This window comes from Lissotriton vulgaris, chromosome 7, assembly GCF_964263255.1.
Source record: "Lissotriton vulgaris chromosome 7, aLisVul1.2, whole genome shotgun sequence".
NCBI lineage: Eukaryota > Metazoa > Chordata > Amphibia > Caudata > Salamandridae > Lissotriton > Lissotriton vulgaris.
The window spans coordinates 493,591,939-493,611,284 of NC_141695.1; the positions used below are offsets into that span (position 1 = coordinate 493,591,939).

A 19,346-nucleotide genomic window follows, 5' to 3' on the forward strand; every position below is an offset into this window, starting at 1 on the left:
TCAATGTTATTTTTCCAATATTCAAAACCAAATGTCATCATTTTTTCATAAAATGCGTCTGAATATATCAATTTACTATTTGTCAGCATTGTTTTCAATCCTGTTTTATCGAACAGTTTATAATAAAACGTTTCTGCATCACTGGTGTTAAATCCTGAGAAGTACTTGAATTTCTCATAGAATGTTTTAGAACTGCTTTTAGGTGGTGTAGCACAATGTTCCCATTGGTTATACTTAAAAACATTTCTAGGCTGTGCAGATTTATGCAAGTAATGATCACCATAATGTGTGAAGCAGAACATCTGTTCATAACTAGACGAACCTTGTAAATAATCATGATCTGTGAATCTAGCTGACATTACTAAATCAGACATCATATTATTAATACTTTCAAAGTCCCAATCATCAGAGAATGTACTAGGTTTTACAAAGTCACTTAAGGAAACCTTGAATTGATGAGGATACTTCAGAATTTCGACCGGACCATAGATTTCATAGTCAGTTTTCTCCCATACTACCCCACCGGGTATTGGAATGGCTGTGACATTTACTGTTGACAGTTCTCTTTTCTTCACGTGGGATGACCTGGGTGGTTTGAGGACTAAGTTGATGTTCTGACTTGCTGTGTCCATTGTATTGTAATAAACTTTCCTAAAATTAAAACTAAAATTAGGCATAGTAGGACCCCTGAAATAATCCAATGCTCAATCAATTGTGCATCCAGATATACTTCTTTGATTTGTTGAAAGAGTTCTGTTGCTTTTTCTTTAAAAGTCTTTGTTTCTGGCATCACTTCGGGGTCGGTGTTATCTTCAGAAAAGTTACCGAAGGTGATGAAATAGCCAGATGCAGTTCTGTCAATTGTTGGATTTGTTCTTTCAATTTGTCTTTCGGTAGCACATTCTGATGCCACATCATTGTAGACTGGTGTTTCTTGACAAACTGTTTCAATCTGTGTCTCAAGAGGCACGAGTTCCATGGCATTATTGCATAGTCCCTCTCTATGCACTGCAGGCTGATCGAATGTGATTAGTCTTTCAGTTTGAACCTCTTGGATTGTTGCAAGTTTGGGTATTCTGTTGTTTCTTGGGAGTCCACTGGGCCTACTGTTGATTATAGGCCACATGCTTGTGGTTTTATCAGGTCGATCAATACAACTCTGTTCTCATTTTTACCAGCAAGGGGCGGTAGTACTACTGATCTTGTTCCGTTGATTGCCAAGACAGATACTGCTTTTCTGTAAGAAGGCCCAAATTCCTTCTTCACCGCTATTTTTTCTCTGACTAGATCCCCAGTCTTTGGAATCCAGACAGGCCTTGCTGGGGCTGGTGCTGGTGGTGCCTCGTCAGTGGTAGCTGGCTGTTGCTTTAACTTTATGTTGCTTAAGGATTTTCTTGTTTCATTGAAGTCCTGTAAAACAGCCAAACGATCTTTGATGTCAAAGTCTGTTTTCTTATCTTGTACCACTGATACCTGACTATCTAAGTCCTGAATTCGCATTCTAGTTCCGAACAATAGTTCGTATGGGCTGAAACCTTTTAGAGAATTTCTTGGCAAATTGTTAAGACTGATCTGGACACTTATTAAATGTTTGACCCACCCAACACCCGAACCTAATACCTTCGCTGTTATAGATCGCTTTATGTCCCAGTTTTTTCTTTCTACCACACTGTACCCTTCAGGGTGTGACGGACAAGAATACCGCAACCCAACTCCCATGCTGGCCATGGCCTCCTTATAAGCTCGAGAGCTGAAAGCAGGACCCTGGTCAGAATGGAACATGGCAATTGCGTATGTGCCGATAAAGACTCGCAGATCTTTTATAACCGTTCTGGCGTCAGCCGAGCGCTGGAGGCCACATTTTTTAAGTGGATTTAGCCTTAATGATTAATAGGATGCAGGATGGCATGTAGACAGCGTTACGCTGTTCCTGATTGGTAGCCGGTAGCGTAGTTCACTACTGCGATCCCTGTCACAGTCGGGACATGTCTTTACATATATATGATGTTGCACGCTCATTCCCGGCCACCAGTATACTGATTGTAATTCAGTCAGAGATTCCTTGATCTTTTTGTGCCTAGGACCCAATCCCATGTGTGCGTCTGCTATTAAAAATATTCTCCTGTTCATGTTTGGAATTACCCTATCCCCCACTCCAGGGATTCGAGCAAAAGGAACGGAGTTTGCATCGATTACGTATGCATAATTGAGTGGATAGTTCACAGGTAGTGCTGCACAGTCGCCTTTTACAGTCGTTTTTACTGCCAGCATAGTTTACCCGTCTATGTATTTTTCTGAACGCTTTTTTGTGGCTACGGAAGCCGGTTTAGTTGCCTCCGCTGTAGCTGTATTAGCCAATGAATTCCCTGCAACGTGAACGCCATCACGTTGAAGACTCTGTGCGTGTATCACGTGAGTCTTTTTGTAGTTTTTTGGAAAAGAGCTACCTGTTTCCAGAGCAATTTATGCTTTATTGTGGCACCTGTGTCATCTTTGTAATCATTTTCAATCCAGCTCTGTAACTTATTATTGTAAGAGTTGACGCATAAATGAGAATCGCACACGATTAGTGTCGGGAATTCACGTTCTGCATTTTCAAGCGCCATCTTTAAAGATCCGATTTCAGCTCTCTGAGCCGAACAGTTTCTTACTGATTAAATTTTTGTTATTTTCAGTCTAAATTTACCGCACAGCCAGCGACCTTTAACAATCGCACAGGCTGCATCGTAGGATTTGTTCTCTACGTTAAAATGCTGTACAAATCTATCTGTATAGATTATACAGGCGTACTGTGGGAGAGGCAGAAGTTCGATTGGCAGAGGATATTCTTCTTCATAAGTCAATTCATTCAGTTCTTTGAATTGCGGGGCGAAATAGTATTTCACATCTTCCGCTCCTAGAGAATTTATACACTGTATCCATTTCGGATCCAGTGACACTGTAGGCAGGTTTACTTGGCTGAATAGCGCCTCGAAGGCGGATTCCGCTGTGAGGATATTAATCCTTTTGCCGTGTGCTAGTTCTCGTTCATTTGCTATTGCAGTTTGCACTGCTTTCACAGTATTTTCTGTGTGACTAAATGTTTTTTCCGCTTGTGTGTACAAGTGAAATTTAATTGAAATTGGTACCTTTTCTCCCTCATTAGAGGTCAGGTACGTGAATCCGCATCTTCCTGGGATGACAAGATTGCGTGTGTTGTCACGTGTATCTAATTTTGTTTTTGCTAACATGTCTGTTTGCAGTGATTTAAAAATTTCTGTGTGTTTTTGAGTCCAGGTGATTGGTTTAAAATCAGGTTTAATTAGTTCGTAGAGAGGTTTAACCCTCTCTGCGTAATTTAGAATGTAAGTTCTACCGAAATTCAGGAAACCTAGAATCGATTGTAAATTCTTCAGCGTTTTGGTGCTTGGAGTACAGCGCACTTCTCTAAGAAGTTGTCCGCTAGGCTTTTTCCTTCACTTGATAATTCGTATCCTAAAAATAATACTGTCAGATGGGCAATTCGAGACTTCTTAAAGTTGAATTTGTAACCCTCTGCTGCAAACCCAAGTATAATGGTGTTCACTCTTTTCAAGTGGGTCTTCAAGTCGTCGTCTGTGAGATAGATATCATCTACGTAAGATAATGCCTCATCATCATACATTTGTAGTAACTCTGTTACTCTAGCTGAGAATAGTCCTGGGCTGTTCTTGAACCCCTGTGGGAGCCTACAGAAATTTTTCTGTGACCCCATTACTGAGAAAGCGGTCAAGTATCTGCTTTCTGGTGCAATGTTTTGACAAAAGAAACCATTAGATATGTCTAATGTCGTTTTATATTTTTTCCTAACTATGTTGTTCATTAGTGCAATACTATGCGAATTTTGTACTGCAAAAGTTTTGCAACATGCATTAAGGTGTCTGTAATCCAAAACTAGACGATATGAATTGTCTGGCTTGAAGACAGGAAACAAAGGATTGTTCATTTGAGAGGTGCATGTTTCAATCACCCCCTGGTATTCAAGTTGATCTAAAATCTCCCTGACTTGTTTTTTAGCTTCTTGCTTAATGGGATACTGCCTTTGGGCAGTCGGATGACTTTTTAACTGGATTTTGTGAGGAGGAGAGTCCTCATCCCATCCTACATGATTTTTATATAATGCTGGTGTCTGGACTACTGCCCATTTCCTTGCATAAGTATATTTTTTGTGAATCGGAATATGATTCGAGAAGGCAGGCATAATCATTTCTTCGTCACGAGGGCACTCCCTGACAAACTCTAGGGGCCAATCTTTTTCAGCTAACAGAATATCATAGCCTTTTGAGAGTTTATCCTAAAATAGACCCCTTATTTTCCTAGTCTTATCACTCTCTATACGCAGTGTTATTTCGTATATCTTATGGGGCTCGCTAAGTCTGGTGTCGGCAGTTTCAACCTGAATGTATTCATTCGTGAGCACTGTCTCCAGATGACTCATCAAGATCTTGCGGGTTATACTGATTTCTGCTGCACTGTCTAACATTGTCTGTGCCCACTCCCCATTTTTCAACTGTGTCCTCAGTATTCTCGGCATGGTTGATTACTCTAATACTGGCTACCTTCTTTTTTGGAAATTTAGATTTTTTACTTTGAGCAGGTTCCTTGTCTTTGGACTTGGTGTGCTCTCCTGGGTCTGAACGTCCTCTTCTTTCCGATTTCTGCGAAAAAGATCGAGAGGGACGTGTATCAATACTTTCATATCTATCAGACTTCTTCAAATTATCCCTATTTCTAAGGTTATATCTTTTCTCAGAGGGCTCCCTCTGGGGAGACTGGTGTTCTCGAGTCGGAGTTCTTTCCCTCCGGACTTCCTCTGGACTGGAAAACTTTTTCCTTGGGAGTGGATTGTTTATTTCCATCCCAGCTCTTTTTAGGAGTGTTTGAATTATTTTTAATAAATAATTTTACTAACTCTCAATATGCCTTTGATACTTCTCTTATGTTAACTAAGAGTTCTTCACTTGACATTTTATCAATGTCCGGATGTGGTGTGTAGCTGGCTAGAACCGGCCACGTTGCTCCTGGTCTACCTAGTGGACCGAGCCTGGTAATATGATCATTATGTTTTAGGGCGCCATTAAACCAGAGCAGGTGCTCTTGGAATTTTAATGGGATTTCAATCTCCTCGAAAGGAGAGTACTCTCCCGGTGGATCCTCTATTTTATTATAGTGGAACTCATGTGTTGCAGAGTTTGCCGCTGGGAATTTTATCCATGAATAGAATAACTCTGTCTGCCGATATTCGTGTGCCTCTATCACAAAGACGACTGTGCCACCTTGTGTGGTCAGTCCATTTTCTATAAGTTTTGATGTTATAGATTTTCTTAAATGTGCCGGGATGATTATTGCACCCGGTTCAGTAGTACCGGCGTCCCGTTGATTTGCATCTACTGCGGTGATAACGGTCCCGTTTTCTCCTGGCATTGTATAAATGCAAGGTTTGCAGAGCAGATCTCCAAGGAGACAAAGATTAGGTGCACAATATTTTGGAACACTGTATCCTTCAACGTTGAATAAACCAGAGCTTTACATAGGAATCTCTTCCTACTAAGGTCGGGCGGATTTTAACCTTTCACCCACTCCAGACGTCTATTGGAGTATTTACGGGAGAAAGGGGTCTGTGTGAAAAATGCACGACTGAGTTACTCTAACGTCTTGCGTTAGTTTATCGCCTTACCAAACGTTTGGGTGCCATGTAGTGTAGTTCCTATTTTCCCAATAGGCCCTGCGCATTGGAATAACATAAACAGTAGTATCGACGTAGAAGTGCGGATCTTCCAGGCCTCCACTGACTATGCTAAACTTAATTGGGTGTGTTACCAACTAGCTCAAAGGTCACTGGAAACTTTCTTGACTGAATAGGAAGTGATCAGCTTCCCTGGTACAGACAAGAAGGGATTTAGTTTTCCAACAACCGTGCAACATGACAACTTTGCTCCTCAGATAAGAGTCAATCTCTAGGGTCTTGTGAAACAATAGACAGTTATTTTACTCAGTCAGTTGTTGTGCAGATTACTTTCACAATAGGTAGAGAATAGAGAGACGGGTGTTTTCAATAAAAGGTAATATTTATTGAACAGTCTTTCTTCTCATACAAGAGAAATGAATTGCCACAATTGCAAGACTTGTTATTATAAAAAGTACGTACAGTAAAATGAGTATTGCGAAATAATACTGTAAAAGCATTGATATGGTTTCTTAGCCATACAATGGTTTAAAATGAATAAAACGTATATACATTCATATATACATTTAGCTAACGTACTCAACTGGTGCTTCTAACTACGCCTACCCCAGTGACCCTGACCTAAGCCTAATACTTGGGAGGGGAGTAAGTAAGTAGCTTTAAGTGAAGTTGGTTTTGCCAAGGTTTGCTTCAAGAATTCTCTCTAAGGGTTTAGTCAACACCATACCTCTGGAATAGACTGTTGGAGGTCTGGTATCTCCTTCCAGGGACTCGATATCCCAGTCACTCGCAAGAGTAGGCTGGAAACGCTGGAGCTGGATTTCTCGGCAGGAGAAAAGACAGCGTCTCTCTCAGCGCGTCGGGCAGCTTGCATCTGCTGGGCTCTTGCAGGGGGACAGCTGTTCAGCTCCTAAGTTCACCACACCATCGTTCGCTTGTTAGCAGCGATAGCAGTAGCGATAGTAGCATCAGCGATGGTATCATCATCTGCAGCTTCAGCATTTGCTTAAGGCATCGTTGGTAATATTTATACCTGAAAGGTGCCTTGTTTGACGTAAGTTTTTGGACATAAGACGTCAATAAAGATGTCACTAGGAAGTGATCGTCTATCAGTGCTCATTAGAGTTCTATTACTAATCAAAACATAGCAAGCGGGGCTTTCCCAGGTTGCTGAGTTTTTATCTTGTTGAAGAACTCGGAGTGTTAATCTAGGAATCTTAGATAGTGTCTTCTGCTGTGTCATTTGCACTAATGAGCTGCAAAGGAAGTTGCAGAGGAAGCGATTCTGAAATGTGGCTCTGTTCGTGTGAGGCCAGAGACAAGTTTCTGAATATTGCATTTGATCGGTTATGCCAATATAGGGGTACAAGGGGATTATAGCCGTATAGGGGCATAAGGTCACAGTATCGATCAGGGTCCTAGATTAGAACCCAACAACGCTCTGTTCTTCTCTGATGGGAGCTTGGGGGCGCCCCCGCCACGGGGGGATCCGGTGCCCCAACACCTTCTGCATCTTCTAGGACCGCGTTAACAGGTGTGCCTTTCCCTCACCCCTCTTCCAGTGGGCCCCTTTTGTGGACCACCTTTCCTTCCCTGCCGTCGCTATTGTCTCCACCATCACTGTAGGCCCAATGGCTGGATTCTTGGGGGCGCAATATGCTCGCCTCTACCAGTGCGGCTCTGCAGACCCTTATCACCTTGGTGTGGGCCACCTTTCTTGTGGGACTCGGCGGAGTCCCTTGGATCTGCAGCTTCTCAGGAGGGTGCTGGTGTTGACTTGCTACACCACTCTGGACATTTCAGAGGTGCTTGGTCGTGCCATGGCGTCTTCGGTTGCCCTTCACCGCCATGCTTGGCTCCGGAACAGTGTGTTCTCGTAAAATGTTCGGAAACGGCTGGTGGATCTTCCCTTAGCTGGCAGTCTCTTGTTCCATGCGCTTTCAGACTCGGCCATCCAGAGGTTCTTGACGGGACTTCGGCCTCCTCCTCATCCTCCTCCTCCATCTGTTGGTTGATCTGGTTCTTGGGCGCTGTTCTTTCGTTGGGGCGGGTCTCCCTAGTTGTGTGATCTGTGTGATTCATGTGCCTACGAGTCCTCTTTTATTGGGACTGTGGCTCTGTTGGCTGCTGGCCGGCCCTTTTTGCTTGGCTTATCTGCACCAGATTGGCCCTGAGATTAGGCCTTCTGTTTGCTTTTGGCTGCTTGACAAGCCTTCTGTGGGGATTTTTTCCCACGGCTCTTTCTGTTGTCCTCTGCTGCTGAAGTTTCTTCCTAAGAGGGTTTTCATGTCTTGGGAATAACATACCCCAGGTAGGGTAGCGGTAAATGTTATATAGCTTGTTCTGTTCTTGGGAGTTGTGGTCGCCTTTGGGTCTCTGCTCTCCCTGGCGTTTAAGTACGTTGCAGGTGCAATTCCCTTCTAGGATGTCGATGTGCCTTTGGCGGCGCCCCGGGGTACCCTTCTTCGGGGCCGCTGGCTGTTAGTCTGGTCTACCCTGCCGCCTGGCGTCATGGCTCTGGTTCCACGCCTTTTTGTGTCGTGTGTGCGGACCCCTTACTGAGGTGTGTCCGGGGGCCTTCTAAGCCTTCTGGCCCTCTGTCTTGGGGCGCTGTGATGGATTTCTGTACCTCACTCTTTCAGGCGCACCCTGCCCAGTCTTCCTGGGTGTCCCCGGGCTGCTCTTTGTGCTTCCGCCTACTTTAGTTTTGTAGGCGCTGTTCTGGTCTATTGACTCTGCCTGTGTTAGGGTCAGCTGCCATCTTCGCGGGATGTGTTCCTGGTGGAGGGGGCACTTGCCTTCTTTCTGCCTCGTCTCCTTGACGTCTCTGAGTGGATCTTCCTCTTCCTTGCCTCGGCCCTGGATGGAGGTTTTTGTTGCCTGATGTAGGCGTGGGGTGCTTTGGCCTCCTCTTGCCTTGCCCCTGTTTCATCTGTGTAGTGTTAACAGGCTTCCTCTTCCTTTCTTTTTTTCGCATCCCCCTTGGGATTGGCGGTGTTCTGACCCCTTGCCTGGGGGACAGGGCTCCTCGCCATGCCCGTCGGACTCGTCCCCAATGGGACCCTCTGTTATGTCCAGGCTGGTGGAGTCCTTTTGCATACTCTCCTCCCCGAGGGTATGGCTAGGGTATCTATTCTACGTTAAAGAATCTGCGGCTAGTAGTCTCTATCAGAGGTACAAGTCACTTACCTTCGGTAACGATGTATCTGGTAGAGACGATTCTAGCCGCAGATTCCTTCACGACCCACCCTTCCTCCCTGTTCTGCGAGGTCCTTTAGCTTGCTCTTCCACACTCGCCTGCCTCTGGGTGCCTTGTATTCTGCGAGTGCCTTCTTTCTCTCATCCCTGCTTGTTGGTGGGTTTGCATCCATTCTTCCTTTCTAGTACGTGACTGGTAGGATCATGGGGGGTGCTCCTGCGCCCATACACTCTGGTGCTTCCAGTGTGGGGCCTTCCCCTCTTTCGGAGTTTCTGACTCCTGTACAGTCCTCTCTGTTGGTGTCTCTTGGCTGAGCCTCAGCCTTGGCTCCTTTCAGGGGACGTGACTCCCTCTGGTGGTGTTGTCTTGGGGTGAATTGTCTTTGCTTTTCTGTCTTTCACTGTTAATGGACTGTGGTTGCAGGCTTCTTCGTCTGCTTCACAGTTTTTCCTATGCTTTTTCTGTCTCCGGGGAGAATGATATATTGTTTGTGGGGTTGCTTTGCAGTGGCTGTGACTGCTCTTTCCTTCTATGACTTTCGGTACCCCTCCATTCGCTTCTTTCCTTTTTGTTTGTCTGCTGTTTCGCACACTGTTTCCATATTCTCACAGTTTTTGTTTGTGATGGCTCTGCGTTGTGGCGCGGAAAAGTTCTCCTAAGAAAACTGATGTCAGCGCGCCGGGTTGGGGCTTATGTGACCTCACTGACGTCACGCCCGCGGACGACGGCAGGGTGGAGTCGCGCGATTCCCCCCCCCCACCTGCGCCCCCCCCCCCCGGAGCACAGATGCTGCGAATAGAAAAATAAATCCGTATCCAGTCTCACGCCTGGGGATAATTCTACGTTAAGGAATTTGCGGCTAGAATCGTCTCTACTAGATACATCGTTACCGAAGGTAAGTAAGTTGTACGTTGGTTGTGAGTGACACTCAGATTGGTGTTTATCTCATCTTAGGTTTTGAAACTACTGGCCGTATGTCGGTCATTCCTAATGGGCACATGGCCCCTCTCCTAACTTGACCCTATATTGTCATCATCTGGTGCAGTATCTTAGAACATGTTGAATGTCCGTTGTTTCTTCCCTAGTAGACTTTAAAGAAGTATGTTGGTTGGGATCCTTAATCTGCTTCAACTGTTTTGGTGGAATCACCCTTCCAGTGATGGGCCTGTTCCCTGTGTTGACTCTCTGCAGTCTTCAAACCTAAGCAACGTTTCAGAATTTTCTCCATCAGCTATGGACCCTGCCCTGATGGGAAAGTATATGTTCCTATCATCTGGAATCACATACCTTATTTTGCTGCTTCACCACCGGGCCTTTTCTCCAGGTCCAGTAGCTTCAATCCAGTCTACTTATTTTGTATTAGATTAGTGCTTATGATGATGTTCAGTTCCTTTAATACCAATAATCACTATAAAGCCTCACACCACAAGTCTGATAGTGTCTTTCTTCCTCCAGTTCCTTCACTTTCTTTTCATCACTGAGGCCATCTGTGTCTCTCCTTTCTACCACGCTAACCCTCAAAGGACTCATATGAGTCTTCTGGGAAATTGCTGAGCTCTCACGATCTGATCTTCCTTTGCCTTCTAGACCGCCTTAACTCCAAAAAAGAAGTATTTGCTGCTCTCACCCTAATGCCACACCACCCTGTAACCAGTCATATGGCTGCCTCAGCAACCACCCTCTCTGCCTACTTTTCCTGACTGCAGGTGCATCATGTTATCGTCTGAGCAGCAGATCATGTGCTGCGCTTAGTGGAACAAGATTATAAACGATGCAGTGTTTATGTCTAGAATTGTCTCTGGTATGAACGTGATGTGGCAATATGCTAAACTAGTGTTATCTCGTCAAGATCACTTCAGGGAACTATTTGCTATAACAATATATTTGTGTTCTTATTGTAGCCTTACGAAGGACGAATCCAAAAGGCCAAAGTATAAAGAGCTTCTGGTAAGTCTTTTACCTTAATACTTCTGGATTAAGATCACATTCATTTCACCTTATTCCATTATAATAGTATTGTGTGATTACAAGAAACATTACCATTATCTGGAATGTTTGAGATGTTTTTGGGGCCTAATGTCTGTTGATTTCAATTGATTCAGATATAAAATGGAAATCCAGAAGCATGCCAGACCTAACGGAAATACCTTAAATATTACGGTATTGTAATAGGTAGAGGTGGGGTGAGCTTGCAGAGTTTTACTCTTCAAAATTCAGTGGAGTTACATAAAAACTCAGTGGATTTCCGCGTGCAGCAGAATTGGTTTTTTTTGCAATGGAACTTGGTCCTGCTGTAAAATCAGCACAAACGGCACCACACAGTGTGCCAGATGGCATTGCTTAGTTTCTGCCGCTCTAGTATATTTTCAACACGAGCGGCAACACTCCAAACCTTCCCCGAGTACCCCTGATGAGTAAATCTTGCTGGGTGGCTTTCCAACACCCGAAAATCACGCTAGGGGGCACAAATTCTCGCTCACGCTTGCCAGCCTTACTTGCATAGTACCAGAGTGGGCAAAACTCCACGAACTCCGCCAGTGAAGCAGAATTTTACGCTCACCCCTAGTGATAGGTACGATGCATGCACAGTGATGTGTACTCAATTTGGGTTAGCAGTATCTGTTGTTGATTGTCCTGCTATGAGGCAGTGATCATTGTTTGGGTCGGAATGCGCAGAAACGTTAAGCAGCAGGGCCCGCCAGGTGAGCGCTGTGGGTCACGCCTAAGTATTTAATAGTCCTCAACAAACTGAGGAACATTGCTATGTTTACTCAAATGAAATATCCTGACTTATCCGCTGTCTAGGGAAGCAGCTAAATGATAGAGAGAGGCATAACCGGAGCAGAAAGAGGGGTCTGAAGAGGCAGAAACAGGGCTACTCCCTCCGCACACCAGAGACCAAGTTGACGGGACCTTGTTTCAGTTGGCTAGCCCTGGCATCCTCGCTTGGTTTTTGTAGGAAGCTGGGTTTCTGTTGCAGTAAACCCCCCCCCCTTACCCGCACTCCCCACAGTACACACTTTTTTCCGGATTTCTGTTGCACTTGGACTTGATGTGCCCTGGGTCCCTGCCAATCAGGTTCACAGGCCCGGGCCTGTGTTCTTTCCCAAAACTGTACCCTTGTACCCCCAATTGGCCCCACTCTGGCCACATGTAAGTCCCTTGTAAAAGGTACCATGGGTACTAGGACCAGGAAAAGCCTCTAAGGGTTGCAGCACATATTGTGCCACCCTTTGAGGTTCTTTTCCATAACACACACACACACTGCCATTTCAGGCTGCGGTTTTTGGTGCAGACAGAAGTGAAGAGTCGACATGCTACACATACTTGCGTGCCATGCCTGCAACCCACTGCCTATGGTATAGGTAAGCCACCCCTCTAGCTTGGTGCACTATACCACTGGTGAGGGTACAGTTACATGAGCTCTGTACCCATACAGTGTCTAAGTTCATTCTTAAACATTGTAAGTGTAGTAAAGCCATAAAGAGTATATGGTCTGGGAGTTTGATAATACAAACTCCACAGCACTATAATGGCTTTTCTTAATCCTCGGCGTAGTGTGCGTAGTGGGGCTACGCGAAGCTACGCAAAGTGGGCGAGAAACTACGCCCACCTGCGCACTTCGCATAGCCCCACTACGCGCCGCATTCCCCCCTCCCCTACATACCTAATTTAATTAAATGGGCAAAGAAAAATAAATAAAATGCACTTACCTTGCCCACATCGTCCCGGGGCTCCCTCTGCTCGTTCACACCGCCGTCTACTAACCAATGCGCATGCGCGGGCGGCCGCGCATGCGCATTTCTCGCGAGATTTAGGTTTAGGTATGATTTAGGTATGTTCGGGAGGGAGGCGGGTGGCGGGCAACTTCGCTATGCCCAAGAAATGGGCGTAGTGTTGCCTGCTTCGCCTACTTTGCAAAGGGCGAAGTAGGCAACACTACGCGAAGTTGCCCGCCTAGGGTTAAATAAAACCACACTGATATCAGTGTGGGGTTTATTATACCACTCACTCAGAGGTTCCCTGACTGGTAAACACCAGCCTGCAAACACAAGACAAGTTTCTGGACCCCTGTACAGGGAGGGGGGGGGGGGGGGGGGAGGGGCTTCGCTCCCTGGGCACAAACAAAGCCTTTCCTGGGCGGAGGTGTTCAGACCTCCAGGTCAGAAAGAGCCATTTGTGGCAGAGGAGCTTCAAAGGCCTTGCCGCCTTTGTAACACGACCCCCATCCTCTCCTGCTATCGGGAGCAGGCCCCCCCTCCTGTCTCCCCGCCTTTTCGATGGGAAGACGGCAAAAATAATTAGAACAGCCCAGAAGGTGTGCCCACTTCTGCCAACCCCATCCCTCAGGTGTGGGAGGAGAGTTGAAGCCCACTCTTCCGTGCCTGACATCTTGCAGATGGCAGGCACCCTCCAACCAGTGTTGGGGATTGCGCCCACTCCACCATGTAGGTTGAGCACTCCAAGGGTGTAGTCACCTTAAGGTCAGTAGCCCACTGGCTACCTACCTCAAGACCTCTAAAATGCCCCCTAAATACAGTATTTAGGGTGCAGCCCTGTCTCCCATTTTGCTTATTTAATGAGTTGGATCATTTCAGTGCATAGTTGGGAGGAAATGTTATGATTATTAATATTTTACTGTGAACATTTCATGAGGGTGCATATATTTCTTTGCTCTGTCTCCTATGTGCTTATTCCATCCTCCCATTATCCCTCAAGGTTGTATGCTGCTTTCACTGCCACTCCCAATTCTTATAGGCTTTTTATTTTATTTATTTTTTAAATACAGCCCCCTCACCCTCACCCCGCTGCTCCTTTGTTTCCCAATCACTTGATCTCACTGTTTGTAAATGTTTCGTTTTCCCCAACCCTCGCCTGATCAATGGTTACTCCGTGTGCCCCTCCCCATTAATTTTTACGTTTTCATTCTTTGAGAGCCTGGCAGCTATAATTTACTGACAGACTGTCTCAAAATGTGCTTTTCATTTTTCCATGTCCGTGCCAACAATCTTTGGCAGAGTCAATGACTTGCCCATTTAAAATTGAATCCCACTGGCTCTGCCAATGCTTGTTTGAACTCATTGGTTATTTGCAACTATGGTGCATTAAATGTGTGTGATGTTGAGCACTCTGTTCTGGAATGTTGGGCCCTGACCTTTTTCTTTTTATCTAAATGACTACTTCCTTGTACCAGTATAATTCCTAAAATACGTGAAAGTTGATATCTCTGCTAAAAATAAATACAATTAAGTTCAGACGACTAACTGAAAAGTTTAGATGAAATAATGTTTGTAGCACTTGTGGCTTTAGATACACATTCTTTGCATACTCTTGCCATCTAGCGTTTGGCTTGGAAGATTACATCTTGTTTTACTTTAAAGAAGTCTTTTGAGGTCACACAGTCTCAGTGACTAGTCTTCTTGTTGTTGATGCTCATGGGCACTGACTCCATTGTTAGATTGTTTTTCTCTGCCATCTGGTTTGGATGTGAGTCAGGATGCTCACGGTCTTAACAAATGTGTTGGTTCCCATCGTGGCCTCACAGTCAGTTATCTTCCATCCCTTGTGAGAACTCTCTTCAACTGATTTTTTTTAAACTGTGCAGGTTCCATTCCTTAAGTTCATCCTTGTCATGCGACTGGGCCTGTCGGGCCCCGGGCCCCCAGGGCACTGCATGCTTCAGACTGAATGAACACCGGAGGTACTGAAACAGATGCCGTTCAAGAGATGCCTGTAGTGCCACTCGAAATACCTCTGGGCCAACCTCCATGCTGTCAGCAATCTTTACCTCTCACTGGAGCATGACGGGCGCTGCTGCAACAGTTGTTCAGTATTTCGAAGCAAGAGAATCTGAGACCAATGGTGGGCCCACAGCAGGATGTTCAAATCTTCTGTAGAGCCCCAAGATGAATGTGATCCCCTCTGCCGAAAGAAAGAGGAGGGAGCATTGAGTGAGTCGCTCAATCTCCCAGCACATCATCAAGTTCTCAGTTCATCAACTCTAATGTCTTGCAGTGAGATGAGTAAGAACTCGTGGAGGAAGAGTAGGCTCCCTAGGATGCTTCATCCAACTCAGTCACCTCTAGTCCACACTTAAAAACCCCAACGCGCATACTGTTGATGCTCAAGCCCTTAAACCTAACAAATGGCATATATCGAAGCCAAGCCACGCCGCTCTGTAGGTCCAGCGTGGAGCCCTGAACTGAAGCCGCTGCAATCTTCTGGTGTAACACTGCCATCCTACGCTGGTTGACAACATAGCAAGGCTCCAGTGCTGAGAAAATCCCCTTCCAAGGGCCCTGCCCCTCAGCCACCCTCAAGTCTGAGGACACCTTCCGACACCGAAACCTTTGAAGTATGCGTCCTCATAGAGGTTGAAAGTGCCATTGGTGCATCGAAGAATGCCCCAATCTCGAGAGGCTGTAGCAGGAGCTCAATGAAAGCCAGAGGAGGATCATCATCCACCCTCGCACAGGCAAGGTCTCTGCCTCCTAGGACACCCTGACAAAGAAGCACAGGCTCGCCTTGAGAAGAGCCTTGTATTTGGTCACTTCTGTGCCCCTCTTGCCTGCGTAGAGGCCCTAAGTCAAAGCCTCCGCTCCTTCTCCGCCTCCAACTAGCCCACCACCTCCACTTTAACCTCCCTCACCGCCTATGCCTTCAATACAGGGTACCTGGAGTCATACTTCGATACTGGCAGACATAGCCCCTCTTACCCGGCTGAGGACTTTGCCCCAATCTACCCAGGTGCCTCAGGGGATCTTTGGTAGTATTACGATATAGACTAACCAAGAACATGTCCCAGTCGGGGACTCCCTGCCTGATGACACCACGACATACCTCAGCATCATTCAGTGACTGGCTGTCTGCCGTAATGTACAGGGGTATCCCCACTTGAGCGGAGGAGGATTTCCTAGTAAAAACACTCTCAAAGACAGGGCACTCCGACCAATATATCCTGATGCTAAAGGGGTTGAATAAATCCAAAGAGCCAGTGAAAGCTTGCATGGTTACACCATGCATAGAAAGGAAACATAAGCTTTTGCTTTTGACCAGCTCTATATCCTGGCCAGCCCAACTAGAAGCCCTGCCCAATGATGAAGCGTGACATCCTATAGGGGTGTGTGTGGGCAACATAAACAGTCCCACTGACCGTCCCGTTCCAGTACTCTGGCCCAGGCACTCTCCACGCCCAGAGAGATTGTGCCTCTCCCCTTCTTTGTTTCCTCTCAGAAACATTAGCCCTATTGTTGAATTTCATGATTCGTGCAAGGAGCACAGCTTCTGGACCTCTTGAACTAGCTCCTTGTCTCATCCCCCCCGTACCCCTTCCCTTACACAAGGGGTCTTTTGTTTGACATTTTAATAAATCTTAACAAGACCATCCAACTCCCATTCTTCTATCCACGTTTAGACTCTGTAACTGAAAGTGCACTCCACACATTTGATCTCAAGCATGCTCGTATATACTACATTGATAGAACCAAATCCTTTCGCAAAACTGTTTGTGGCATTTTCACAGTCTCATAAAGGTCATGGCCATTTCTAAGGCAGGGATTGCCAGGTGGGTTGTCAAATGCATCCAAATCTGTTAGGCGAAAGCTAAAAGAACTCTTACTTCCCACCCCAAGCCACACTCCACCCGCAAACAGGGTGCTATTATGGCCTTTCTAGGGAATATGCCCATAGCAGATATTTGTAAAGCTGTAGCATTGTCCACGCAACACACTTTCACAAACCACTATTGTGTGGATGATTCATGCTAGGCAGCAAGCTAGAGTTGGTCAAACTGTCATCAGGACTCGGTTTCAGACCTCTGCACCATCCACTGGCTAGCCACCGCTTAAGAAACTACTGTTTTACAGTCAATGTAGAGCATGTGTATCTACAGCCACATGTGCTTCAAACTGATTGTTACTTATCCTGTAAGCATTTGTTTGTTGCATATAGTGCTGTAGATTCACATGTGCCCACCCTCCTTCCCGGAAGCCAAAGTTTGTTACAGACATCTTTCACTTGGTACTATTCTCTCTTTATACCTATGGACACTTTTCTTTTCTGCTCACAACTCAATTCCTTCTATGAACTGTTAAGCGTAAAATAATCCAGCAGTGGAGTCGGGACCATGTTCATCAACAACCAGAGGAGGAGCCATCTAGTCCTCGTGACTTGAAAACGCCTTTGAAGAAAAACAAGCTGTAATCATCTGAGCCTAACACTGATGGCAGGAGTATGCAGATTATTTGAATATGCAGTACTGCATACCGTGAACAGATGCTTACTGGGTAAATAGTCCTTATATGCCATTGTTTCCTTCTTGAGTTTAAGTTGATGAAAATGTATTATGTCTATTTATGTGTCTACCTATAGATATATAGGTGTGTATTGTTTTTACTTACTTTTCTTAATTTTTCAGAAACATACCTTTATCTTGATGTATGAAGAGCGCCCGGTGGAAGTTGCTGCATATGTATGTAGAATCCTGGATCAAATGCCAACAACTCCCAGCTCTCCTATGTATGTCGATTGACATTGCTGCTACATAAAACTGTCTAGAAAAAGGGCTGAGTGAAAAACAAGATGTAAAGAATTTTCATCAACGTTGCAGTGTTTTCAGTACTCGCCCAGACACCATGTGCAATAAGATTGGTGTTCATTTCCATTATGTCCGTATGTTGTCACGTATAAAACACATCCCTGTAATACATGGATCACACAGTGTTCGTGCTAGTCATAAAGGAGACCTCATCCCGCTCTTTTGTGGATATATTCATGAAATGTGGAACTCAGAAGTTTATTTTGGTGACTTTGAGTGGGTAGTACCCAAGATATGATTGGTAGACTCTTAAACCTGGAGACTTCTCAACCGTCTACTGGAAAGATTTTATGTCAAACTCTTCCAAATATTGTTGCAAGAAGAAACAGATTATAAGCATTTTATGTAGGGATATAAATCTTGTGTTATACAAGATGAAATTACATAATCAACCAGTTACATTTTCTTCGGGAACCTGCAAGGCAAAGGACATTCTCCTTCATGAAGTGCAATAGATATGCTGATTGAAATTCTGTTGCTGTATAGTCAGGCTTTGGTTTTGGGACAGTGTCACAGTTGATTTTTTTTTTTAAAACAAAAGAATCATGCTAAATATAGTGAAATGTTTTATCTTCCTACCCCAGAAAATGCTGCATTGGAAGAAACTAACATTAAAACATGAAGAGATGGAAAGTTATATATGTTCTTCTTTTTTCCTCCGTTGCTTGAATTAAGACCTTGGTTTCAAGGGAATGACAACTTGGTGGTTTTTACTTGTAATATGCTTATGACCCAAACTGTACCTACATGCTTCTCGTGCCAGTCGAAGGTTAATTTTTATTGTACATGCACTGTTAATAACAAGGGTCGACTTGTAGCTATTGTCGTCAAACATCATGTTCCCCACCATTCTCGGATATTTTATCCATAATTAAGAAGCATGATTCCTTGCCCGGGGTATTTAATTTGGCATTACTACTCTGCTGCTGACCAGGATGTACTAGATCAACTGTACCTGCATTTGTTCTTCTTAATTTACCTGTGGGAGCTCATGATCTCACTTCACCAACTATGTTCTCTGAATATTCGTTCCATACCTGAAGGTATGTTATCAATGTAGCCTGTCACAGACTACGAGTTGTCCCCACAAAGCAGGGAAAGACGTGGACCCCAACCCTTTCGAATGTAATGGAGCATGATGGTGTTTGTTTATTAAAAACATTTGGATTTTAAACAACGACGCGTCTTCTTAAGTCGCAAAGCTGTGGTTTTTGGTTCGCTATTGAGTTTTTGTTATTTCACATTTGTGAAGCAGCAGAACACTTAAGACAAATGCACGTTTATGTATTCGCATGTAGATGGAGGCTCTGTTTTCCATTAATATAATTAGTCATATTGGTTGATGTTCAGTGATGTTTTCTGAATGTATGCCTTTGATAGATGATTTTATCATTTCTAGATTGCATTGTACTTAATGTGAGACTCGCTGTAAGCTTCTTTTAATTTGTTCAAAATTAAGAAGGTCAGCGATAACGGCATGCAATTTTTACAGCTATATAGAAGACGACCCTGCTTCTGTGCGTGATTTATTGGATAAATAACTTTGTTTCTTCGTCCGTAATCACCTTACTTAAAAAGATTAAGTAGCACCGCTTGCCCCACAGCTGTGTCAGCATTGTTAGCAGCTTCCAGACAGTAGTGCTTGGTCGCAGCTCTGCAAATCTGATGAAGAGGCACACCAGCTGAGTCTTTTCCTTCTGTCCGAGGGACGACGGCGGCCGAGGCTCACCTAAGGGACTGAAGTGGAAGACCCTGTGCGAGTTATCGGGAACGATGCAGGGGGCAGACCCAAACCAGCCAGACGTGGAGATCAATGACAAATACTGAATAATGAACAGAGCTTCCAA

General features: G+C 44.9%; 1 protein-coding gene across 11 annotated transcripts in view; it reads left to right on the top strand.

The window, feature by feature from the left end:
* The window catches only part of MAP2K4 (mitogen-activated protein kinase kinase 4), a 767,786-nt gene extending 749,113 nt beyond the window's left edge, over positions 1–18,673 (top strand). For all 11 annotated transcript variants that reach the window (XM_086930577.1, XM_086930576.1, XM_086930571.1 and 8 more), the window contains 2 exons: positions 10,805–10,850; positions 17,320–18,673. In XM_086930577.1, the coding sequence (XP_086786703.1) occupies positions 10,805–10,850; positions 17,320–17,433 (160 nt within the window). In that variant the 3' untranslated portion in view covers positions 17,434–18,673. The remainder of the gene's footprint in view (positions 1–10,804; positions 10,851–17,319) is intronic.
* The last annotated feature ends 673 nt before the right edge of the window (positions 18,674–19,346 follow it).